Consider the following 27,140-nt stretch of genomic DNA (forward strand, 5'->3'; position numbering starts at 1 on the left):
CAAAAGCTTTTCCTCCTGACTTTATTTAGATTGCAAATTTTATGATACACTTTTGCAATGAAGCCTAGTCTTTATGATTTATCTGTGCATGCAATAAAAAAAAAATATATTTTGTCATATTCTAGCTGTGCTATGGTACTTATCTAAGAATATATCTATTTGGGGTTAAGGTATTGAATTATAGTTAGACTATTTAAAGATTTTAACTAGGTATACTGGTTAAACCAGGATATTCAATCAGATTAATTATCCACTGCATGTATGAGGCGGCGTTAAGTGTTGTTCAGGGGGTTCATTTGAACCTCCCTGACTTGAAAATAAAAATATTATATATATAAAAAAAAAATTTATTAGCTTACTTTAAAAAATATTTTTGAACACCCTGACTTAAATTTTGCACACCCTAATCACAGATAATTCAAACTCAAAACTAAACAATAACACAGGCTAACCCACACTACAAAAAAAAGGTTCTATGGCCACATTTTTAAAACGCGGCTATATGTCAAAAAAAGTGGCTATAGCCTATAGCCGCGTTTCTTTAGGCCGCGCTTTCTAATGTGGCCTAAAACCTGTGACTATAGGATTGACAACCCTATGGTCGCACTTTTCAAACGCGGCCCAAGACCAGGTCCTATAGCCCCGTTTAAAACTCGGCCTAAGGTTCTAGTCTTAGGCCGCGTTTTGAATGCGACCTAACGTTGTGGTCTTGGGCTGCGTTTTAAATGTGGCCTAGGGTTAAACCTTGAACGCGGCCTAAGACCAGAACATTAGGCTGCGTTTTAAACAGGGCTATAGGACCTGGTCTTGGGTCGCGTTTGAAAACTGCGGCCATAGCTCCCTTGCTGACGGCCTCTGAGACATATTTTAGCTACGTTTTAAACGTGGCCTAAGGTTAAATCTGTAGCTGCGTTTAAAACGCGGCCTAAAACCCCCGAATTCCTGTTAAGAATTTGTCTATAGCCGCGTTTTTAAAACGCGGCTATAGTTTTTTTTTTTTTAATTTCCTTTCTGGGCAGATGAGTTTTACAAACTTGCTATACGTTTTACAAACCTATCACACATACAAAAAATTCCAGCTTGTTGCATGCAACAAAAATAAGAAGCCAGAATTTCAACTAAATATCAAGCTAGAATTTTCTCAAACCTGTCACAAATCAATATCTCTAACGAATACGGGAAAATTATCAATCTTTAAGGAATATGCAGTTCAATACAGCAACAAAATGGAGGGAAAAAGTTTAAAGTCCATTTGACACAAAAAAGATGCAGTGAGCATCAGACATCATGTTTACAATATTCTTTCTGATACAGCCAAAAAGTTATACAACATACAATCTTAAAATATCCACGAAGAGTCCTCACTGTGATGTAGCGCTATCCTGAATATATTATATACATTGTATTAGTACCACATAACAATGCATTGCAATAAACACGCAAGTTTCATTAAATTAAAGGCAACATTTTTAGTACCTGAAAAATTGCTTAAACTGCTCACGCTGCTTTGTAACATGGCTTCTTGTAACATGTCTCTCACGCCCGACATCATTTCATCCATTTACCGCTTTGCTTTGGCCAGTTGCTTCTCATGCCGTGCATTTGATTGCCACTTTGCTTCGGCCAGTGCTTCGGCAATTTCCTCCTTATGTCATGCATGCAATGAGGCCATTTGCTCCTAATGCCTCTACTCTGACTCGGCAAGTTGGTCCCTCAACGAATTTTCCAATTTAGTCATCCAATGGGCCGTTTCACTGGACGACGGCCTAGGCAATCATGGAAGGTTGGACCCACTTCTTCCTGTTGGGGTCGGTCCAAAATCAACCCTATGTACACGTCCACAACGTTCTTTGCCCATCACTTGAGTAAACGCATCATCTTTTGACCACAGGATTCCTTTGCAACGGTCTCCATGTAGTTTGCCCCCATTGTTTAAAATTTCAGTCATTTTATCCTGTTTTCACACAAGAACCAAGTAACATATTATTTGCTATAAACATTTCACGCACAAAATACAAAAGAAATAGGTTATGATATAGGGCTTACAATCTTCTGTCGCACTTCATCACTAACAAGATTCCCATCTTTGGTGCAATATGCTTTTATGAAAGCATCTGCACGCTCCACTGCTTGTCCACTTTCTTTTGCCTACATCATATTCAACAGTCTCATTACAATAGTGAAAATTTATGTTGGTGATATGAAGCAACAATCGACAACCAAAGATAGCAAATGGAAATTGGGACATAAGATGCAATATAAATGTAAAACAAATTCCTTAAACATGTAGTTTATTACGTTCAAAAAGACAAGTGAGTTGGTTTCTTCATGCGAATGCTTTGTATCAAGCGGTTTTTGGTACCAACACTCCTACCCTTTGATTAAATAAAATAGCCATTTCTTAGGCAACGTTTGAAAAAGTGCAGCCATAGGACCCTTGTTGACAGCTTTGAAGACATTTTAGCCACGTTTAAAACGCGACTATAGGCCACAACTATAGCCACGTTTCTTAAATGTGGTTATATCTGTTACCTATAGCCACGTTTTAAATGCAACTACAACCCCCTAAATATTTTTTGAATTTGTCTATAGCCACGTTTTAAATGCGGCTATAGACAACCCCCTGCATATATGCATCCCAATTGTATTGGAGCTGTCCAGTTTCAACCTATTTAGTTTTCCACAAAGAAGGTAACAAAGGAAAGCAAACTCTTGCTATATACCAAACCAAACTCTTGCTAACAAAGTGACAAACATAAATATTAATGAAATCACTAATCAAAAACAGTAAACATCACAAGAAATGTCTATTAACAATCATTAACAGTCATAAACATGTATGGAAAATTTGTTGTGATTTTGTAATATTGATTATTTATGAACCAAGAAGTTTATATTATTGCAGTAATGAAATTGTGGACTGCTTAGTTTGGACCTACGACAATGTTGGGCACTGCCACCATTACTGTCATCTCCATGCAAGCCATTTCTCATGCTAAACTCACGCCGACAAAATCTATTTTAATTTTCATGAATTCAAATCGACCATGTTCTTTCAACAAATAAATAAATAAATAAATACAACTAGAATTTATTGATACCAATATGTCACAAGTTTGATTAAAATAGTAGAATATTAAAACCTGGCTAGTTGTTGTATAATGCATTTCTTACCATGTTCTCAGCAGTTTGGGCAAAACTTATAGGCCCTGTCCTTGCTATATCCTTCTGAAACCCACAACTTCTCTTGTTCGTATCAATTAATGTCTACGAACACATTCCCACCAACAAATTAAAACAAAAAAAATCAGTTCAAAAACTGTACTCGGTATATCCAAATACCCCATCATATGTATATTACCACTAAAAGATAATAGAACAAGAAAATAGCGAAACCTTCGTTTTAGAATCAAACCAATAGTCAACTAGCGCGTTGTAGTCCTGCTCGTCAGCCCAAGTTGGTATATTTTTAATGACATCTTCTTTCAACGCATCTTTTGGGTAGCATTTCTTTTTTAATTTGCTCCTTCGATTCCTCCTTAGTTCCCCTAGTAAGTGCATTGCCCAGTTCATTTGATTAGTTGGTTTAATAATTTCTGGGTCAATGATCCACTTTTTCTGAAATGCAAAAATTGAGTTAGCATAGTGCAATAATCCACCCTACTGAAAATTCCATTTAGCACATATACGGCTATACATAACAATTAAAAGTAGCTTAATTTGATACAACCTCTATCTCTATCCAAGCATCTTCTTTGCATTTACGAGAGACACACGTCCAATTACTTGGCATAAGTGGGCAATAGGTGTGGCATATGCAAAAGGTGCCCAACCACCTTTTGAATGTTTGCCTGCTTTCCCCAATCGGTTGGCCGCTCCCATTTAACCCACATACAATTTTCTTGTTCGCTGGAAGAGACCATATTCGCTGCATTAGCGTTATTCCACGCTTTTTATTTAAATTATTGGATACTGGGGCTTCCTGAATTGAATCTTCTGCACGTTCATTACTGGATAGTGGGATTTCTTGGACCAAATCTTCTACATATAGTAAACCATTATTAGGAATGAAATTTCAAAGTTCACAATTAGAGAAAAGTTACTGTATATAGCTCAAGTGCTCAACTAACATGATATATGTGATCTTTGTAAATGTGGACATTTTGATACTTAAAGAAACTGATAAGAACAAATAAGTTGATGTCTCTATCTAAAAGCTGTTTTTATCCCTTTCAAAAATAAAAAAACTGTTTTTATCCAAAATATTTATGTAAGTTGGAGAAGCTACTTGACACAACCATGATTGGTTGAATTTTTTATTCTCATAAATTGTTTTGCTAATGAATAGTAGGTCATAGACCAAGAGAACCACTATTCATTAGCAAACAATTTTTTCTTAATGAATATTGATTTAGAGAGATTGTTGGAGCAACTTTTGTGGATTTAGTCTCCAAATTTTGGGTGTAGAGAACTTGTTGAAGATGCTCTTAATCACATGATTTGCATATAATTCAACCATATTACCTATAATATTGAAAACACCATTACTGCCAGTGTCATGTACATGTCACGTGGTTGAACCTCTAGGTAAGGAGTTATAATTGTTCAGATTGAAAATCCAATGAAATGATTAAATTGATAGTGTGTCAAAGTTGAGGAGTATTCAGCCAAAAACAGAAATAAGATTTAGGAGTGAAATTTGATGAATTCCCTAAAAGATAGCAACATGTGTTACGTGAGTTTCACTCACTAGATTCTGAATACAATGTTTTAGCTAGAAATGGTGAAACTAGAGCTAATCAACTCATTAGGAAATAATAATAAAAAAACCAAATCATATACTTACTTGCTCCTATTTACAGTTTAAAAATAGAACGAAATTAAACTGAGTTTTTAATATTTTATCATATAGAGTATAGGTAACCTAATGCGGGTGTTAGAGATTGTCACTACTCACTAGTCATTGGAAAATCACAAAGCCAAAACAAATCCTACTTGGATTAATATTGCAATGGATAACTAAATGTTATTGTTAAGCACACAATAATTTTGACAAGAATTGACATGGGCCATTGTGATATGACATCACCTTTAGCTCTTCCGCAGCTAATACCACTTTTATAATGTAGTACTAATATAGAAAATGTCAATAAACATGAAAAACATTACAAAATAACTCATTATAAAATTTGACTATATTGCTTCTGTTCTAGAATAATTTTTGTTTATTATTGGCCACTAATTGATTTTGATCTAGATAATTGTTTTTTTTTTTTTTTTAAATGTTAGGATAAGATAAGAGATACGCGTGTCACTGTTATATATATGTGTGTGTGTGTGTGTGTGTAGCTCCGTTTTGGAGACTTGAACTTCAGTTCTTATCTCCATACTTCACAAGCGCTTATATTTGTGAAGTAATCATCGCATCAAAAGTGTACTGTGGTATACTTTGCCATATAAGATAGTTGTGAAAATGAGTGTGGGATTGGTTGTAGTTCTAAAATAACTCGAATCATAATGAATTTGACAATGATTGAATAACAAGGGATCACTTCAACTTTAACCAATGGACCCAAAAGTTAGTTAGGAATTGTACAATAGTGAAATTAATGAACTACTGGAGAGAGAGAGAATGATAAGAGTAGTTGTGTCAAAACTTGCATACCTAGCTTATTTAACATATGAAGGGGGTATTTGTGTAGGAAGGGTTGGTTTTGGTTGGAAAACCCTTCTCCTAAGACTCATAAGATAGTTGTCCCTTTAGGTCGTCTAATGGGATGTGTGTTTGGGCAACAACTCTAAATCTGTAAGCAAATGAGACAGTTTTCAATAACATAAAATACGATGGTTGTTTGTTGGGAAAAATAAATACTAATATGCATAGTGTTAATGGACAATTTTTTTGAGAATGAGACCATGCTAACTGATCGACCATAAAGAACTCTCACATTGGTTAGCATGGTCGACAACCATATCGTCTTAAGGTAGGTGACTGTCCCCCTCACCCCAAAGAAGCTTGGGGTTCGATTAGTCACTTGCATAGATTTGTGTATATATTTGCCAGTTGGGTCCTTTAACCGTTTCTCAAAAAAAAAAAAAAAAAAAAAAAGGTCCTTTAACCATTTAACTTTAGACATAACTTTCACAAATTTACACCCACCACGTGCAAGCATTCCTTATCGTCCATTTCTTTCCCCCTTACAGTCTCTCCTCTTTAGAGTTTAGACTCAAGACCAATCTCATGAGCAAAAAACCTTTTTCCAGATTCTCTTTCACTGAACCAAGGCATTGATAAATTGCTTACTAATTTAATCTTTTAAGATCAACCCTTTAAGTGTTGATTCAAGTAAAATTTGTAATTGGTTTTGCCTATATTAAGATTAATAGTTAAGGGATTGAAGGAAAAAAAATTGACTTGGGCAAAATTATCACAATTAGTTGAAGGATCAAATTAAGCGTTGTCTAATAATTGAAAGATTATATTAGTAGTTTTAATAATTTTTATTTCTTTCAGATTACTTATTCTCCCTTTCAATGAAGTAAATAATAAATATCAGAATTGAGAAGAGTAGCTATGCTCTGTCTTCTTCACTTTGAGTAGATTGTTGACCCAATTTTGAAAGTGACAAAACTCATGTTTTCTTTTGATTGCTACCTAAAGAATTTTCTCACTCTATGCTTGAAGACATGGGTTTGAACAGCCACATAACCCAAATATATATATATATATATATATATATATAACATTAAAGAGGGTTTTTTGGACACCTAACTGAAGGGAAATTTCAGATTAAATTCCAATAGGTTTTTTTTTTTTTTTTTTTTTTTGATAGGGTTAAAAGACAAAGGATGTATGGCTGATTTTCAGGAAGGGGAGGTGGGTTTATATCACATACATGAGACACTATAAATGAGACAACAAATATTTCATTTTTGCAGGATCAAAGTATGAACCAACAAATTTCATCATTCAAGAATGAGAAATATACTAAGATTCAAAACTAAATTAATGCATGAAAAATAAAACTAGCATATATTCAATGTTAACAACATATGAACAAAAAAAGGACAAAATAATCGTTTCTTGTGGATGCAATCTAGGGTTACACACCAATGACGTAATATTAAATTTAATTGATTTCAATTTTTTAAAATTTGTACAAGGATTTTCCAAATTTACGTTATCAACATTAAAGGTTGGCAATGCTTGATCACCAACATTTGCTTTTAAGGTTTTTGTATTTCTTTTCTTTTGAAAATATTAATATTGGACTTGACTTTCCCATAATCTACAAATCAAACAAAAGTTATATGTACTATGTAGTATCACATTATATATATCTAATATTCTTCTAATTAAAAAATCAAATGATGTAATCAACTAACATTTCCTTCTTCTTCTTCTTCTTCTTCTTCTTCTTTTTTTTTTTTTTTGGTAGTGGGTTACGTATAATATATATGGACTAGTTGGCCATTTTATTTTTAGACCGACTGAATTTTTAAGGGGGCTAGGGGTAATTTTGGAGACCCAAGCTTTAAAATGTTATAAACTATGTATATTACTCAAAAGTCAAAAGAAGAAAAGAAAAAAATTTGGGACCTCTTGTTCTATCAATGGTTCCATCTGTACTTATTATTATTGACAGACAAGTGAAATGAGGTGGTTATACTTGTCTTTTGAATTTTATTTATTTATAAATCTTTACTACATTATATAACCAGCAAAATAATTGATGTGCATTTATTGAAATGTCAAATGAGAAGGAAGAAAAGAAGGGGAAAAAAGTAATCTATTATAAAACAAAAGGTCCTTGCTATTCCATTATTATGGGAATTTATTAAATTTGTTTTATCTATTTTTTCTTTTGTTGTTTTGCTCTAACATAGCCCAAGTTTATATGTTAGCTTTGGGCCAAACTTATTAAGTAAACCATCCTTCCCTTGAACGTGGTTATTTACACCTTTAAAAAAAATGCACAATTTTTTAAAGCATTATCTAATTTATGATATAACTCTTTTTCTACACAATAAAAAGAATAAGTTCATCTAAATGCACAACAAACCAAAAGGAACACAAAAAATTTAAAATTACATTGGTCTCTTAAGTTTTATTAAAATATGGAGTTTTGTTATGATTTATTTAGTGCAATTACACTCCTAGTTAACTTTATTACTTACACTATGTATTAGTGCGTTAAAAAATTCATTACATCAAAGTGCTAAGATACCGGAGGTTAAAGTGATAGTCTAGTAATAATGAGATATTTTGTAGTATTTTATGCTTATGGTTTGAACTTCTAGTATTATTGCTGTTATTATAAAGGAGGTACCCATTTTCATTTCTGTACGAATAATCTACACTATACGAATAACTACCTGTAGAAGGCGGTTGTGTCTCATCATCATCATCATCTCCTCCCTCCCATCTTGCATGCTCAGCCGCATAGGTGGCCCTTAACTCCTCCTGCACGCTGTCTCGTGAGCATGATGATCCTTGGCCAACTAGCACAACCATCAATGGATGGTCCCTTTCCATTCCTGCAGCAAACAACTGAAAAATTAGTTACATCAGTAATAAATATCAAACGTTACATTTTAAGACATGTAAACTACCTGGGGGTTGTGACCCAACATCACTAGTATGGGCGGCTTCCAACTCCTCCCCCCTCTGTCGTGAACTTGAGGGTCCTTCGCCAACTTCTACAAGTGGCAGTTGGCATTTTTTTCCCATTCCTGCGTCCAACAACTTTACAAAACAAAAAAAAAAAAAAAATGTTATTATAGACAACAATCAATTGCATAAAATGTAAGAGCATTCTCATCAGCTCTCTCATAAAAAATGCCATTTTGACACACCAAAAACCTATTTTATCATTTTAGCACATCATTTTACAACATACCATTTATCAGATGTTCTATACTATAATTCTATACATTAAAATAATATTTACTACACATTAAAATAATATATTAAAATAATAGAGAGAGACATCTGATAGGAAGAGAGAGAAAAAACAAATTAAATAAGCCAAATAGTGTTTTGGCATGGCTGTCCGTACCGTCTCATATTTGAGACGGTACTGTAGCTATGTCTCAAATTTTTTGAGATTTGGAAGAGCTGATGAGGGATAGTTTTTGGTGTTTGGTGTGCCAAATGCCAAATATTTGGCATTTGGCACACCTGATGAGAGTGCGCTAAGTGAAAAAGACTGGGTAAAATAACTCATTTTAATATCTAACAATATATATAGACATATATCCAAGTTTAAGAGCTTCTCTTTGCCAAACAATACAACCACGACAAAATGAAACCCTAACACCACACGAACATATATCCAAGTTCATAAGAAATGAATTTCAAATCCAATAGCGAAGAGGGGAAGGAATTGGATACATAATAAGTAAAAATTAAAGGAATTAACAATATTAAGAGGAATTAACAAATTCAACAAATACTACACAGAGGCATTCCAACTAATTCATGAATGGATACATTTTCATTAACAACTGTAACATCCAAACGCATAATACGCCACTAAACTATTACACTACTCATCCTCGATGCCATCTTCATTGTCAGACTCATCGTCAATGAACTTATCTTCATTGTTTACTCCATGAAGATCTCTTTCAGCAATGATGGAGGCATCAATTATCATTTCCTCTAGATCATCCCGAGCCCAACGAAGGTTTTCACTCACAACCTCATTAGTACTTATATTGTAGGGAACATTTTCAGAAAAACTATAAGTGTCATCCTCCTCACGTTGGGGACCAACACCAGCATCAAACATGTCCCTAGCTTTAGTTTTGACAACAACATACCAATCCTTGTGCCTTTTATCTTCCACATAAAAAACTTGTGTAACTTGAGATGCCAAGACGTATGGTTCATCCATCATTTTATCCCCACCATGTATGAAGTGTGTAAAGTTCACCATAGAAAACCCAAATTCATCGGTCCTATATCCTCTCCTATGTTGGTCATGAACCCATTTACACTTGAATAACACATGTTTGATATTATTAGAATAATTCAACTCTCGATTATATCACTTAAAATACCACAGTAAGTATTGCCACCATCTGTAGCGACACTAACTCCACTATTCTGCATTTTCCTGTTTGCCTCATCATTTACACTCCTAAATTTTAAGCCATTTATGACATAATGCTTGAACCGGTTTACATAAATATATGGCCATTTGGACAATGCAACAAGGGTATCACTAACTCCCTCCCTTTCCTTATCAGCACCAGTGAGGAACATCACCTAACATCAGTTGACCAAAATAAAATAATTCATATCAGTACAAGTAATCATAGTTGAGATAGTGTTACAAATTTAATAAGTTGAAAATATCATACGTACGTGACCCCTAAATCAAGTACAAAACTTCTCCATGTGGTGCTTATATATAATGGCGTTGGAAACGTTACAATTGTGGCCTTTCGAAGTTCATCCTTTATCAATCTTTTGTGCATCCTGTGCAGGCAATTGTATTAGGGTTAATAGACCTTACGTACATTGGATTAACGTGCAATCATATTTGTATACGTAATACTTACTCACGAAAGTGGTTGATGTTTTCAGAATTGAATAAAACGTAGCGATGGGCTTAGGTCCATTCTTTATTGTTTACTGTCACGATCGAAACCACCCCTGTTGACTCCTCAATTGTCCTGGTGGGTTGATTGAATATAGTTTCAACTCCTTCCATATACCATGAACAAAATGTTAAGCACTCCTCTACTATGTATCCTTCAGCAATAGACCCTTCCGGAGCAGCTCTATTCCGTACGTAAGACTTAAGGCGTGAGAGGTACCTATAAAGGAATGATAAGATTAATGATTGGCAATGGTAATTCGAATGCGCACATGAAACTGGAAGTTGATTAATAATATTACACACATCTTACCTTTTAATGGGATACATCCAACGGTAGTGCACTGGACCACCAATCCTAGCTTCAACAGCTAAGTGCATGAACAAATGTACCATCACTGTAAAGAAGGTTGGAGGAAATATCTTTTCCATTTCACACAATGTCACTCCAATGTCTGCCTCAATAGTCACAATATCTGAAACCGTAAGGGTTTTGGAACAAATTTCTCTAAAGAAGCAAGCTAACTTTATCAAAGGCTTAGTAACATGAGATGGCAAAGACCCACGTAATGCTATGGGAAAAAGTTGCTACATCAAGATGTGATTATCATGACTCTTCAAACCAGAAATCTTGCGTTCTTTCATATTCACACGGCTGAGATATTGGAAGCGTACCCGTCAAGCATTGTTACGTCCTTCAAAACTTGCAAGAAACCATCTATCTCCGATGAAGTCATATGAAAACATGCGACCGGTATGGTATACTGATCATCACTTTTTCGTTGTAGGTGGAGTTCACTCCTTATCTCCATGTCCGCCAAGTCAAGGTGTGCCTTGTAATTATCCTTCGCTTTATCCTTCAAGTTCAACAGTATGCTTAGTATATTGTTCATCACATTCTTCTCTATATGCATCACATCAAGATTGTGTCGCAACTTGTGATCCTCCCAATAAGGCAAGGTGAAAAATATACTCATTTTCTTCCAACCACTTTGGTTTGCCTCCCTTCCCTTCCTTTTTTTGTAAGCAAGTTGACATGTCCTACTCAGACAACATCCAAGTAAATGTTCAGTTTCCACAATAATGTCTGATGCGATTGGTGGTTCAGAAGCCAAACGAGTATCATTAGATCCATCAAATGACATACCGTCTTTGCGAAAATCGTGGTCAACATCCAACCATCGTCGATGTCCCATGTAACAAAATTTGCAGCCATTTCTCAAATATCGAGACTTGGTCTTCACGGCATAAGAAGGACACGCCAACTCACCTTTGGTACTCCAACCCGACAAATCTGCGTATGCAGGAAAATCATTTATGGTCCACATCAATGCTGCACGCAATTGGAATACTTCTTTTGAAGATGCATCGTATGCTTGTACTCCAACATCCCATAACTCCCTTAGTTCTTCTACTAACGGTTCCAAGTACACATCTATAGCAATCCCTGGCGAGGTAGGACCAGGAATAACTAATGATAAAATCAAAGATGACTGTTTCATGCACAGCCAAGGTGGGAGATTGTAGGGGACCAACATGACAGGCCACGTACTGTGACTAGTACTCATAATTCCGAAGGGGTTGAACCCATCCGCAGCTAATCCAATTCTGACATTAGGAGGGTCAGATGAGAAGTGTAAATCCTTACTGTCAAACATTTTCCATGCATCTGAGTTAGCAGGATGCCGCATTACCCCATCATCAGTATGACCATTAACATGCCATTTCATAGAACTAGCCAGATCGGGTGAAAGAAATAGTCGCTGCAATCTTGGCTTTAAGGGGAACCACCGTAGGATTTTCGCAGCTTTCTTCTTCCCCTTATTGGATGAAGCATGCTTACTAGCAACAGATGTCTCATTTGTTTTCCACGTTGAAGCTTTACAACAAGGACACGCCTCGAGGTTAATATTTTGCTTCCAAAACAGCATACAATCATTGGGACAAGCATGGATCTTCTCATAATCCAAACTCAAATCTCGAACTATCTTCTTAGCCTCATAATGGTCCTTTGACAACTTAGCGTCTGAAGGAAGCATATCCATCAGGTCTTGAAGCAACAGAGTAAATGACTTATTTGTCCAACCACACAGAGTGTACAACCTTCATATAAAGATTTGTCTACATCATCTACCATCTTGTAAAACTTCTTGGCGTCATCATTCGGACCTTCAGCCGGATGTTGCGCAGTTGGACCTTCTTCCATTGGTTCAGGTGGCATTTCATGCGGGGGCACAAATCGTGCAACATCCCACGAAAATCACCATATAGATTCGGGTTTCTTGCACATGAGAGCTCCCACATTTGGTAGCCGGCGTAGTAGCCGCCGATTCACCATGAAATTTCCAAACTTTGTAATTTTTAAGCATCCCCGAAGCCCAACAATGATCATGTGCCACATTTAGCGGTTGTATAAGCAAATTCACACATTTCACACAAGGACATAAGATCTTCCCATTGCACGTGGATGGAGAGGCAAATTCCACGAATTGGTTTACACCTTCAAAATATTCGTTTGTACCTCCTCTTCTCCATCCAACTTTTGTCCATTGCGATACAATATTTACGGAATTTTACCTACACCAAGATTTGTTACTACAAAGGTACTAATTATTATAATTACATTCATTTGTCATTTGTTAAGAACAGACATACCCAAGTATGCAGCTATTTTCTTAGAACATATAACACTTGTCCTAGACTAACTCAATGTGATAAGTTGTAAAAGTAGTTAAGCATAAGTGTTTTATAAATATGAAAACAAATGCCCAATTCATGTAGTTGCAATAATTATTAAATACTCCATAATTATTAAGTCTGTAATACCATGATGCTCAATTACTTGGGTCATTGGTCAAAAGTGAGTTCAAAACATTTTGGTTGACAATTTAATTCGTAATGATGTTGTTTGAAAATGTGCCGAGTAACCAGTGTGGATGCAAGAGTGTGATGTTGGTTTCATACCAAACATGTGCTTCGAAATGACCTATATGAACGTAATCCATCAACAATGCCTAAATAAAGGACTCATTTTGTTTGCTTTCTGTTTTATTGGGTGTCATCGCAGAAGTGAATAATGCAATGACACCCAATAAATGACAAAAAGTTGGTAGGTTTTGAAAAGGAAAGTAAAATAATGGGGAACACAACAACCATTATAATCACATGGCAACAACTGAAACATATTCAAAATCTACACATTAGCTTAGATGACAACTATCATCGAGGTCATTGTGACATAGAAATCTACTGAAAAATCATGGCATTATAGGCACTTTATAATACCAACTAATCAAGTAATTTAACTAAATCCATTGTGATACATATATGGGTTTGGACACTCTGATAGCATGAATAAGATAAATTATGAAGACATAGTTACATTGAACTTAATGTTCTTTAGAAAAAATAACATTATTTTCTTCTTTATTTGTCAATGCAAAAATGTGTTTAATTGGGAATCTAATGCATTGCACAAGAGATTGTACTTAGGTTTTGCCCTAAAAATAATACTACTATGCATATGCATGACCAACTCTAGGCCTAGACCTAAATCTCCCTTGCTTCAAAAATTTGAAAAGGGTCCTATAGGTTGTCTAGGCTGGGCTGGTTAACAGGGGCCAAGGTTTTGGGAGGGAGGGGCCAAACTATTAAAAACATAAAATATACCTACGAAAAAAAAAAAAAAATTGGGTCCGGGGGGGGGGGGGGGGGGCGAGCCCCCTACTAGGTCCATCCCTAATAGAAAATCATGTACTTTAACAACAAAAAACAACTAAATATCCAGAGAAAATTCAGAAATCCTAAACAAAATAAAAACTATTCCATCAGCATACATTTAGTGACATGAAGTTGCAAAATATTACTCTTTGTACGGGAAATAAGCGTAAATTATGGTTCAGCTTCAACCTGCTAGCGAATGTCAGTTTTTGATGCCCAGTCTGGATGAAATTTTCACACGGCTTGTTTACTGTTTGCACCTGAAATTAAGAAATAATTCATATTAAAGAACATGAAAAGTTTTATATAAGAAGTTGTAGCTGTGGCATATATAATGAGAATTAAACCAAAAAGACATTGGATGACACTAGACAAAAAGACAACTTAAATACATTGGATTCTCCCATTGAATTCAAACACAATTATATTAAAAGCTATAAAATATGATTACACAGTCCTGGAGTTGACCGTTGGACTATCAATTTGACTTGGTGATGCATTAAATGGTTAGTATTATTATGAGAAAGGCCTGTAGTTCACTTCAATTACAATGGGAGTTGCAATCTTTAGCATATTATGTGAAACTACAAAAACTTACATAGCAGAAAGGTTAATGTAACACTGTGATTTTTGATGTGAAATTGCGTTTGTAATAGTAATAGGGTAATGCACAAGCAATCATATTGTCATAAATCATAATAGAGTAGGTTAAGTGACTACAACAGACAAGGAAAACTACCTTTAACATAACGTATGATAGAACACAAAAAATTAATTGATATTGTAACTATTAAAATTTGAGATGTGAGTACCTTACCGATGTAGAGATATACAGTGAATAACTAGTCTAGTCTAGGAGGTCCCTTGTTCATATTATAATTTTTAGTCACCATGAGGGTGAATATCATTGAGTCAAATCTTGTGTTTTAACCATAATGAGTGTTACTGGTAAAAACTAATCAACTATAGACATATACAAGCAGACTCATTACCTTGCTTTAAGATTTGAACCTTTTAGTTTGATATTGCCCTTCATCTTAGCCAAAACAATGAGGTAAGTGTTTAGTGTTATAAGAAGAGTTGTTTGTTGTTTTTGGCCTCGGTTGATTTATTGGTGGGCCATCAGTTGACTTTTTTCTTTTATGTACCAAAACCAATTGCAGATTCACTTAGTTTGTCAATTTCAGAAGATTCTTGGTTAATTATAGAATTTCAAAACATGGTTGGACAATCATGCATTTAATAAGTATTAATAGAATAGAGCAAAATTATTATATTCTTAAAAATCTTGACATATTGGTTTGGCATATTCCTACGACCCATCTAGTTCTGGTATGTGCCAAATCAACCACAGTTCCATTATTATTGTAATATGCATGCCGGATATTTTCTATTGAAAAAAATGTCTTTTTATAGGTAGCTTGACACTTATATGCATGTCGGATAATATCCACTTATTCAACCTATCTTGTTTGAAAATCCCTTGTTACTCCGGTTTTGAAGAGCTTTAAGCTTAATGGTGAGACATCACAGTTGTCTCCTGGTTAAATACTACAACTCTGTAGATATTCTAGAAGGTGTTATTGGTATTGACTCTTTACTGCTTGCTCCCAGTACTTGCCTTGCTATTGAGAAGCTTTTTATGGACTAAGTGGCTTTTTGTCAACGAAATTAAACTTCAGCTTAATGGTCATTGAGTCCCTTTGTTAATATCAAAAAATTAATTGATATTGTAACTATTAAAAATTAATGGTCATTTTGTTTTGTCTCTAAAGCCTAAAGTTTAAACATTTAGATTTTGGATACGAAAAGTATAATACGCTTTGATATGTGTCCCTTTGTCAATACCCATTGTTGGGGCCATTGTTGAATTCCAACTAAGTTGAAAACAATGTAGTTTTGACGTACAGTATTAAACTACATCCTGTAAACTATGCTGTTTTGAGCACATAAAAATTATATTAAATTTTTTTTTTCTAGTCAATTACTATTTTTTTGGTTTTTATTTTTATTTATTTAAATTTTCTCTCTATACCCATCGAATCCATACCCAACTAATATTTTTATTTATTTAAATATTATTGTTGTTATTGGTGCTACCTAGTAATATGCCCAGTGCAGTAATGCATTGGACATAAACTATGTCCTTAATATAATATGATTAACAAAAAGGGGGAAAAATAACCTTGTCTAATCTCCCTCTCCATACAATATTGAACACAATGACGGTTGGGGGATAACACATTGGAGATACTCTAATTAAATAATTAATATAATATATATGACACCACTTAACCAAAAAAACTTAAATTAATAGGTTTGAGTTTAATAATGTTATATTAACAACTCACTATTCTTATTACTATTCAATGTGTGAGATTTCACTCATGCGTATATATTAAACAATAACAATGTCAAATATTTTAATTATGTAAAATATGCCTTTGATCGAGTTTAAAAAAAAAAAAAAATACTTCATTATAAGGAAGAATCTTGTTTAAATTGGAAAATGATCTTCTCTATTTCATCCATTTAATGGTTGATTAAGATTTTTTTTCAAGATCTAACGGTCTATAATTTGTCACTTCATATAAAATTTTTAATAACATGACAATTTTTTTATTTAATAATAAAAGAAATAATATTTTTGAAAAATTAAATGTAGCTGTAGAATTTAATTATATATACCTTAAGCATCATGCAAATATGCTAAGCATCACATTAGATGCTATCCAGCTCTTGAAGAAATAAGGTGAAGAATTTTTTTTGAGAAGAAATAATACTTTGAACAATTATTTATTATATTGAAATAAATAAATATAAGAGATAATTATTCATATCTTTTGAATAATCACTTGAAGTAATGTTCTGAAAAATGTAAGTTAGAATTTAAAACAATTCGTATATTAATGAAAAAAAAAATGCTAAATAAATTAAAAGTAAGAAATAGATGATGCAAAAAATTCTTGTTTTCCCTCAACAATGAAAAGTCTGGATGAACATTGAAAAGTCCAGACAGAACATCAACATACAACCTTCTCACAAGTGTCAAAATGGACCCAAAAGTGAAGCTCAAAACTTTAGAAGGGGAAAAGCACGCTTTGGCGGTATTAGAAGCTCAACACTGCTTAATACACAGCAACAATTGGGTTAATATAAAAATATATGCAAAAGTGAAGATTTTCTTCATTCCCAACAACAGTAACATTATTCAAATTCTCGACTTTATTTTTTATTTAATTCTAATTTTAATTTTCACATTTGCATTATTTATTTGTTGGTCTTTATTAAATCTATGTTAGTCTTGTACAAGTCATTTAAACATTATATGTAATTTAAAATCTATCAAATCTATGTAATTTGGAATGAATTTATTCAAGAATTTTTCCTAAAAAACTCTTAATTGTTGTCTAGTTTTTATTTTTTAATTATTAATATTCATTAACTTTTTATTATCCTTTTCTATTTTGTCTTTTTAAAAAAAAAAAAAAAACTATCTAATCTTAAACTAAGAAATTATTAGTCTTAAATTATAATTAATTTTCCTTAAAAACATACTTATCAATTTCTTTAGTAAAATGGGAAAATAAAATGTTTCCCTCAAATATGTATGGTTTCAAAAACTAGAACAATTAAAGAATTAGGAAAGGGTCTGGTTCTCTTTTGTTTGTTTGTTTTTTTTTTTTTTTTTTCTCCCTATTTTTGACCAGTTTTTCATGGTTTTAAATAGTGGCATTTTTTTTAATCAGTTATTCTAGTTTTTACTGAACTAGTTCTAGGTGTGAGCCAATCAGTTGAACCGGTTAGTCGAGTGTGATTTTTAAATAATTGAGTTCAAAATTTCAGTTCTTACTTGCTAGGGAAAATTTATTATTATTATTATTATTATACAGTAAAATAAAAAATGTTCTGATGCAATATGTTTGCTTTTGCAAATTATGAGTCCCTTTACAGACAAAAAATGTCAAAAATAAAAGTTTAAATCTTTGTATTTGGCAATAACATATAGGCTCAAAAGGTTTGTTATATATCAAGTGAGTAGTGAATAAGAACTAACCTCCGAGATAGCGGGGCAGTTGACTTAGAGTGTGATCCGCTTCGAAGCTGCTTCTTGGATTTTGTAGGTAGTGAAACTATTTTATCTGCAAAAAAAGCTTTATAAATTCAGACCATAAACTAACTATGCAGACTAAAGAATGAAAAAACTAAAGATGAAAAGATCTCATAGAAGCACATGCTACGTATGAATACCTCACAAGCTTCAACAGTTCAAAAAAGTCAAACACTTGGCATGCAAAGGTAGAGATCAGGCCGAAAACCCATTAGGGAAAATAGTAATTCCTATTAATATTTCTTTGGCTAATAATAATGCAAAAGGCAACATCATTACAGAGAACTCAAGTACTCTTAAGTTCAAACTTCGAAAGCCAATGAGCACATGTATATATTATTGATTTTGTTTTATTTAACCATATCCCAAAATTGTTCAACAAGAAAAAAGAATGAAAGTCAAGCAAGGAACGACATAAACAAAAAGGAAGAACCATACATTTGAGCAGGACAAAACAAATTCAAGAAGAAAATTTTAAGTTTTTAACATTAGATGCAATTTTATAGGATAAACATCAATATGGCTAACTGTTAGGATTAAAACACTACATTTTAAATAAAATAAAATTAAAAAAAAAAAAACATCTACAACAACACCCAAGCAAAAACAAACATGGACCTTGGATGCTTTTCATTTAACAAAAATAAAAGAGAAAAAAAATACTAACAGAGAAAAATGGCAGCCTTTTACCGTAATAAAAATAAATAAAAACGATTAATGATACTTGAGATAGGAGATATTACAAATGATACTCATTTTATCATTTTGAAAGAGAGAAAAAGGAGATTGTTTCTTACATGCAGTGCAAGGAAATCCCCCAAGTAGGGTCACTGGACGTCTGGACATGTAGGGGCAGTTGGGCAGATCCACTTAATTTGTGTCACAGAATTTTATTAGAGACCTAAGATACTTTTGAGAAGAACAGTTAATTAAGAAAAAGGAGGTGTTATATATATGCATGGAGAAGAATATGTACAAGCTGAATAAGTTCATAAATAATGAAAGATGTATATCCTTACATTTGCAAGAGGAAGGGATTCCAAGAGATAGGAGGAGCTGCAAGAAAATGGAGCATGAAATGAGAAAACAATGTAGCTTATTCAACCTTTTTTTTATTTTCATTAGGGTAGAAGCATATATACAAGATGGACCTTACGTGCACGTGAACACAACTGCTTAATATAAATTTATATATTGAATTAACATTGAGAACAAAAAAAACTGATCAAAAGGCAACTGTAGGGGTAAAGTCCCCAGAACATACAATGGGCCTTGAGCCCCATATAGAATTCGACCATGTCCGAGGAGAAGGTGTGGGTACCAAAAGGGCTCCTGGCCTAATTCTTATGGGCCCAAAATTGTTTAAAAGGTGGTTCAAGGAGGAATGTCTCCTCAGACGTACCAAATATGGCTCAAACACGCATTCTACCAGCAATAAAGATTCACTCCAACGAGTATTAGTAGCAGGGATGAGTCCCACAAGCCCGTAAGAGGGAAGAAAGTATAGGATGTCAATGGAGAGACTACAGCTGCCACATTAAATGCATGACAGCTACTTTTCTGGTAGCATTAATGTGGAGAGGACTTGTGAATAGTGTTACTTTGGCTACTGCAACTCACAGAAAGATGGGGGAGATGTTCGATAGGACGGACACTCAAGTGAAGGTCCAGATGATCAACAAGTGTAAGGTTCTAATGACTTCAAGGGAGCTACATAAGAGAGGGGAGTCCCCATGAAGAAGGGGACTGGAAAGAGGAGGAACTTAGAACAGAAGAAGAGGAGAAGAACCATAGCCTTTGATCAGAGACAGAGATACACCCCATATGTCTCCTCGGACCGTATATCTAATGGACATGAAGGAGATTTTCTTATTTTCAATTGTTGTATGACCCAATGTTAACTAGTACGCATTTCGTTAGGGCCTAGTTCTGTAATCCACTCTCTATAAATTCATTGTTTAGGGCTCCTTGGGCCAGAACCCCATAACTGTTGGGCCTGGACCCCGAATTGTGACCCTACAGCAACCATAAAGCAGAAAATCAGGATTATGCTGGTATCATTGTACACAGTACTCAACAATGAAAGAGTTTAATGTTGAATAGGGATTTAATCTTCATCACACGATACAATGGGATTTAATCAAGTGCACTAGAAAATTTGCATGACAGTATTTCCATAGATACATATGAATATCCTTTGTCAAGGTCATCTCTAGTTGCTTAGGTGTGAGAAGAACCAAATGAATTATTGGACCTATTCATGAATTTGGCATATACTTCTTTCCAAATTAAGGCTTCTCAAGTTCAGCTTACATCAAATCAGCCAAGTGATGAAAGGGACAAATAAACAGATTCTAGTAATTGACAGTGTCACCATAGGTTCTTTATTAGTGACTATCAAATACCTATTATAGGAGCACATGTGTGCTAAGTATTTCACCTTAGCTTACAAAGAAAGCTAAGAGAAGCAAGAAATCTAATGGAGGGTTTTGATACTGGGATGCAACAATAACAAAATTGCAAGTTGTAACACTAAAGATTTAGAGACTACTATGATATCAATATTGCTCTACAAATATTTATAAATCCACCATTTTGTTCAAAATAAAAAGAAACACCTTTTTTTTTTTTTTTTTTTTTTCAAATCTAAGTCAGTTAACAATGAGAAATTCAACAACAATGATGGCCAAATAAAGCAGCTCTAACAATCAAAAGTTAGTTAGCAATTACACAAGTCAATAAATTGGAAAATTAGAGAAAGAAAACAACAGAAACAACATGCAAATTCTGGATCCACGAATTCAAAAAAGAAAAAGAAAAAAAAAGATTAGATCATCATATTGCCAACTTAACTTCAAAATTCTTTGAAAAACACAATCCATGTCTTCTCAAAATGGTGATTGTAATTTTGTGGAGAACAGTCAATACCAAACTAAAATGATTTGTTGTGGATAATGGGGTGGATTGTAATTAGAATGTTCATGGGTAGATACAACATTGAAAAGCTTAAATGAATAATTGATGTGTGAGAAAAAGAGAGATAAGGTTGTGAAAAATTGAAAATTTGGACGGAAACATTATAATTAGTGGTGTATAGGATGAAGAGGTATAGAAGGCATCTCTGGGTTGGAGATATGAGGGCAGCAGTTTTGTTTTAATTTTTATTTTTTATTTGTACTGTTAACAATAGTTTAGATGAGGAAGAGAAAGTGAACTGTAATGGAAGCGAATTTAAAGAAAAGGAAGACTAATAGTCTGTACATAAGCACAGAAAGACTCACAGCCTATTCACCACAAATGCATATGGCTTCCTGTAATTATATTATAGGACAGATAATTGTAATTTGTAAATAATGATATACTCCTTTTAAAATTTTGTATTCATTATGGCAATTAATAGGTCATCTGAAAAAATTAAAAGGTAAAACTAAAAGTAGTTTGAAGAGGGGTGTCATATTGGTGGAATTTTTAGTGCTCATTTATGGAATTATTTTAGTGCTTATATTGTTTAATGGCTATCATCCCTTAATTACAAGCAAACTGCTAAAAGGCCTGAATAGCTTTTTAGGCAAAAGACGTTTTCCTTTAGAAGAGAAGCAAAAAGACCTTAATAGTTAATCCACCTTATTGATTTGTTTATTTACTTCATTATTATTATTTTTATTTCTTTTTAAATCCCAAGATGAAAAATATTTTCTGAGCATAATATTCATTTAGCATCCAATAGTAAATTATAAAACAGTTACATGATCAACTAATTATAGACCATATACATGCACTTTTGGGTTTTATCCCATTGATTTTTCAATTTACTTGAGATAGGAGATATTACAAATGATACTCATCTTATCATTTTGAAAGAGAGAAAAAAGGAGATTGTTTCTTACATGCAGTGCAAGGAAATCCCCCAAGTAGGGTCACTGGACGTCTGGACGTGTAGGGGCAGTTGGGCAGATCCACTTAATATGTGTCACAGAATTTTATTAGAAACCTAAGATACTTTTGAGAAGAACAGTTAATTAAAAAAAAGGAGGAGTTATATATGTTCATGGAGAAGAATATGTACAAGCTAAATAAGTTCATAAATAATGAAAGATGTATATCCTTACATTTGCAAGAGGAAGGGATTCCAAGAGATAGGAAGAGCTGCAAGAAAATGGAGCATGAAATGAGAAAACAATGTAGCTTATTCAACATTTTTTTTATTTTCATTAGGGTAGAAGCATATATACAAGATGGACCTTATGTGCACGTGAACACAACTGCTTAGTATAAATTTATATATTGAATTAACATTGAGAAGAAAAAAAACTGATCAAAACGCAACCATAAAGCAGAAAATCAGGATTATGCTGGTATCATTGTACACAGTACTCAACAATGAAAGAGTTTAATGTTGAATAGGGATTTAATCTTCATCACACGATACAATGGGATTTAATCAAGTGCACTAGAAAATTTGCATGACAGTATTTCCATAGATACATATGAATATCCTTTGTCAAGGTCATCTCTAGTTGCTTAGGTGGGAGAAGAACCAAATGAATTATTGGACCTATTCATGAATTTGGCATATACTTCTTTCCAAATTAAGGCTTCTCAAGTTCAGCTTACATCAAATCAGCCAAGTGATGAAAGGGACAAATAAACAGATTCTAGTAATTGACAGTGTCACTACTCTCTCCCATCAAATTTATTCATGAGAATCTCAAAACGAAAAAAGAAATGAAAAGAAAAGGGAAAGCATGAAAGCATTTTAACATTTGAGAGCATGTTGACATCCTTGGACTCCTTTTTAGGTGCCTTTGGAACTAAAAAGCCCATCTTTCTAATAAAGAGCATGTCCTTATATATAAAAGTAAAGAAAAGCATCAACCCTTGATGAAAAGACAGGGAATAAAAATGAAATAAAGACAATAAAATTTTTTTTTGATTTATAACCTGGCTGTATCACACTATTATTTAAATGAGTTTACGAAAACAATTAATGATCCAAAGCTAGATTGTATCATAGATGAGTATGCTTACAATCAACCACCGGAAAAAAAAAAAAAAAAAAAGACTCAATCAATGTTTGTATGAAAACTGTAAAGGAAATAGAGATTATGATTACAACTCAAAATAGGGGAATTGACAGTAAGCTCTTCCTTTACCGGGCCGGGCTTTCAGTTTTGTTATCAGCAGCTTCTAACCCTCTCACTTTTGGTTCTAGTCTAAATACCTTCACAAATGCAAACGTACGTTATAAGTCAATAATCACATAGTACAAAGATGCAAGAAACAACTAAACAGTAAAGAAAATATACAACTAAATTCCCATCCATAACCAATTAGCAAATGCATGAATTTCCTTAACAACAACAAGTGCTTTAGAAATAAGTTCCACCACTTTGTAGGCAGCCGGTTTAAAGCTGAAACTTGTAGAAAACAAAAGTAACAACTATTACACAGAAGAAAAAAAAGGTACAAGTAACAATCAAATTTGTAAACACAAAATTCAGAATGCATAGATCATCCATCTAAGTCAGGCAATGGACTTCTAAGGCGAGAATGCATAGATCCGTGAAAGTATTATTGCTAAAGAAGAATTAATTTTAAAACAACAGGTAAGTCTCTTATTGTTAAATTCCTTCAAATTTTAAAATAACAAATACACATATGGCATATAGTCCCATCAAATAATCGGGAGCATAATCAATCATGGAAATTATTTTCATTTAAAATGTGATAAAAAAAAAAAAATATATATATATATATATATATATTCTGGGAGAGTCAGACATATATAGATAATAGCTATAGATGCAAAAAAAAAAAAAATAATAAAAAATAAATTAAATTAAATGTAATTGTGGAAATGATAGTTAAAAACTTGACCTAAAAATGTATAAGAACCATTTGGGAGTGAGGCTGCAGAGGGTGACTTGGCTGTGATTGTGTTGTGTAATGTGTTAACTGCGTTTCCTCGCTTCGTTGGTGCCTGTAGAAAGGAGAAAGAGACTTATATTATAAAAAATATATATATGGTATAAATATTCCGAGATAAAATATACTAAACTGAAAAAAGAGTACATACAAAATTTGGTAAGGATGTGGTGTAAAAGGCCACATTTACACCCTCCAATGTCAATATACCAGATTAGATCTTTGGGAAAAAACAGAAATTAAACACAAAAGCTAAAGGCATGGCAAAGTTATGAGAAAAACAATAGAATTAGACCCCACTTGAGCAGCAAAAAGAGCAAAAGTAGTAGCAAGTTCTCATTTTCTATTCTGTTCAAAAGGTTCTAAAGAAGGCAAAAAATTAGTAATTACACTAGAAAGTTCATTTTCCCAGCAACCAAACACAGATTTGATGCACATACTTCACAGAACAAACCAGTAACAGCGCATATCAAATGTAAAACAAGAGAAACAAAAATTCAAAGAGAGAATCGAAAACTCACTCCTATTCAAAACAGCTCCAAAATGAACAACCCTTTATTCCTTGAAAGTTGAAACTTTTACCATTACCCATATAACAGCATCAAACACTATATTTATATGGTACAACTTCCCAGATGAGGTTCATGAGTTAACCACACAAATATAGTTCCAACAAGCAAAGTGCAGTGAAATTAGGACAAAAATTAATCTGATAAGTGGCAAAGTAAGGCAAAAAGTGTTCACATTAGATCAATAAAAAATTTTAAATTAGAAACATGCAAAGCTTTCATCAATTCAACTTGAAGATAATCAAAAACAACATGAAGAGCCTTTTAGCTCAATAGCATTGCTTATTGTTTCTAACAGAAACATCTAAGGTTTGAATCCCCCCTCCCCCACTTAAAAGATATCAAAAATATTCAAAAATAAACTCATTAATCCCATTTCAATTCCAAGTCAATTTTCGATATATACCTATGAAAACAAAAAAAAATTCATTATTATAAAAAAAAATTTAAACTTTCTAATTATATTTTAGGAAATACCAAGTAAAACTACTGCAATCAACACAAAAGTAAGAATAGAACTTTGGTATGAAAATAATAAAAAAACTACCCCTTCTGGTACAATCTAGAAAACAAAACTTCAGATAAGAAAGCTCCTACTTGGTACAATTAAACATCAAACAGATTGAGATGGACTCACTAAACCTATAAAACCCATCCAACGCCTAAAAATTCACAGTTAATTCCATACAAAAATGTAGTAATACAACACTGTTGTCCATAATTCAGGAAGCACCCACAAAAATTCAAAGTATACAATAGCTATATAACAACAATTTGAAGCAATCAAATCATGAAAGCAAGTTAATCAATAAAAAATGAAGGAGAAAATTTTCAGCTACTTAAAATTTTCATAATTCAAAACATTACGCACATTGAAAACCATTTACTCATTGCACCAATTCACATAAATAAATAATAGATGGGGTCAAATCAAAATCGAGAAACCAAAGTATTGAACCAATAAAAATGCAAACTTTGACAGCTGTGTACCTAAAGATTCCAAATGGGCACCCAAAAAAGCTGAAGAAACCAGAAAATAAGAAATACCCAGAAACATTAACAACCGTTAAGTTGAGGAAACATAAAAAACAAACGAATAAATGTATGACATAAATGTTGCATAAAGGAAAAATGTAAAAATGTTGTTGCTGCTGTTGTATAAAGGAAGAGAGAATTGAAAAGGAGATTGAGAACCGGAGAGTCATAGACGGACTTCATCTCGTCCATGATGAAGTCCGTCTACGACTCTTTAGGTACATAGCTCTCAAATGAAGGAGACGAAGTCCGTCTTCTTCTTCTTCTTCAATTTCATTTAATTGAAACAATTGGCGATGAAGTTTGTCTTCTTCTTCTTCTTCTTCAATTCATTTAATTGAAACAATTGGCCAATTGTTTCAATTAAATGAAATTGAAGAAGAAGAAGAAGAGGAAAAGAGGGAGATTCTAGGGCTTGATGGGATTTGCAGAAATAAATATACATTTTCAAAATAAAAATAAAAATCAAATAATTTATTTACAAACACAAACCCTAACTCAAAAAATTTAAGGCTAATAGAAATCATGTACCTTCACGGGTGGATCTGGAGGCGCCGATACTTCACACTGACCGTCCGAGTAAGGGCTTGAGATCGAAGATGGAGGGTGAGGCCTTGAAAGTGCCAGATGGAGGGTGAGGGTTGAGATCGAAGATGGAGGGTGAGGGCTTGAGAGATGGAGGGTTGAGATCGGATGGAGGGTGAGGGTTGAGATCGGATGGAGGGTATATCTGCGAAGGGTTGAGATCGGATGGCTGGCTTGAGAGATGGAGGCTGATGATGTGCGAAGGGAGAGGGTTGGAAATTTCTAACCTTAATATTTATACTTTCCCTAAAGCCGCATTTTTAACATGCGGCTATAGGGAAAATTTGAAGCCATGTTTAAAAAACGCAACCAATCCCGAACTAGAGCCGCGTTTTAAACACGTGGCTTCAGACTAAATTTAAAGCCGCGTCTATAAAACGCGGCTTCAGACTAAAATTAAAGCCACGGCTAAAAAAAGCGGCTTTAGGAAAGTTAGAGCCGCGTTTTCTACACGCGGCTATAGTTAAGATTAAAAAAAAAAATGAAATACTCAGGTGCTGTAGCTGCGTGTTTTAAACGCAGCCATATCTCCACTTGCAAAAATGCGGCTGCAACTCAAAAAAATGCGGCTTCGAACCCCTCTATGGC

The 27,140-nt window shown here is 33.7% G+C and overlaps 1 protein-coding gene across 21 annotated transcripts; it reads right to left on the bottom strand.

Moving 5' to 3' along the window:
* Positions 1-1,114: 1,114 nt before the first annotated feature.
* Positions 1,115-26,757, bottom strand: LOC115953761. 21 transcript variants are annotated; one of them, XM_031071556.1, is made up of 20 exons: positions 26,499-26,757; positions 24,316-24,418; positions 23,552-23,659; positions 22,548-22,584; positions 22,326-22,437; positions 19,458-19,494; positions 19,236-19,347; positions 18,385-18,469; positions 14,517-14,587; positions 10,921-13,184; positions 10,570-10,827; positions 10,373-10,486; positions 8,614-8,746; positions 8,377-8,538; positions 3,731-4,038; positions 3,397-3,618; positions 3,175-3,267; positions 2,047-2,148; positions 1,477-1,954; positions 1,115-1,382 (listed from the first exon to the last, which is right to left on the bottom strand). In XM_031071556.1, exons 13-19 carry the CDS (start codon positions 8,729-8,731, stop codon positions 1,775-1,777), a joined length of 1,185 nt encoding a protein of 394 aa, XP_030927416.1. In that variant the 5' UTR covers positions 8,732-8,746; positions 10,373-10,486; positions 10,570-10,827; positions 10,921-13,184; positions 14,517-14,587; positions 18,385-18,469; positions 19,236-19,347; positions 19,458-19,494; positions 22,326-22,437; positions 22,548-22,584; positions 23,552-23,659; positions 24,316-24,418; positions 26,499-26,757; the 3' UTR covers positions 1,115-1,382; positions 1,477-1,774. The 21 variants fall into 21 exon arrangements, with proteins under 21 accessions (XP_030927416.1, XP_030927414.1, XP_030927415.1 ...); XM_031071554.1 differs by having other exon boundaries at positions 3,731-4,041; XM_031071555.1 differs by lacking the exons at positions 10,373-10,486; positions 10,570-10,827; positions 10,921-13,184 and having other exon boundaries at positions 3,731-4,041.
* Positions 26,758-27,140: the final 383 nt, after the last annotated feature.

Source organism: Quercus lobata, chromosome 7, assembly GCF_001633185.2.
Source record: "Quercus lobata isolate SW786 chromosome 7, ValleyOak3.0 Primary Assembly, whole genome shotgun sequence".
In the NCBI taxonomy this organism is placed as follows: Eukaryota; Viridiplantae; Streptophyta; class Magnoliopsida; order Fagales; family Fagaceae; genus Quercus; species Quercus lobata.

Excerpts from the sequence above, each read along its gene's own strand:
- LOC115953761 (XM_031071548.1), bottom strand. The coding sequence starts at position 12,652 with ATGGATATGCTTCCTTCAGACGCTAAGTTGTCAAAGGACCATTATGAG.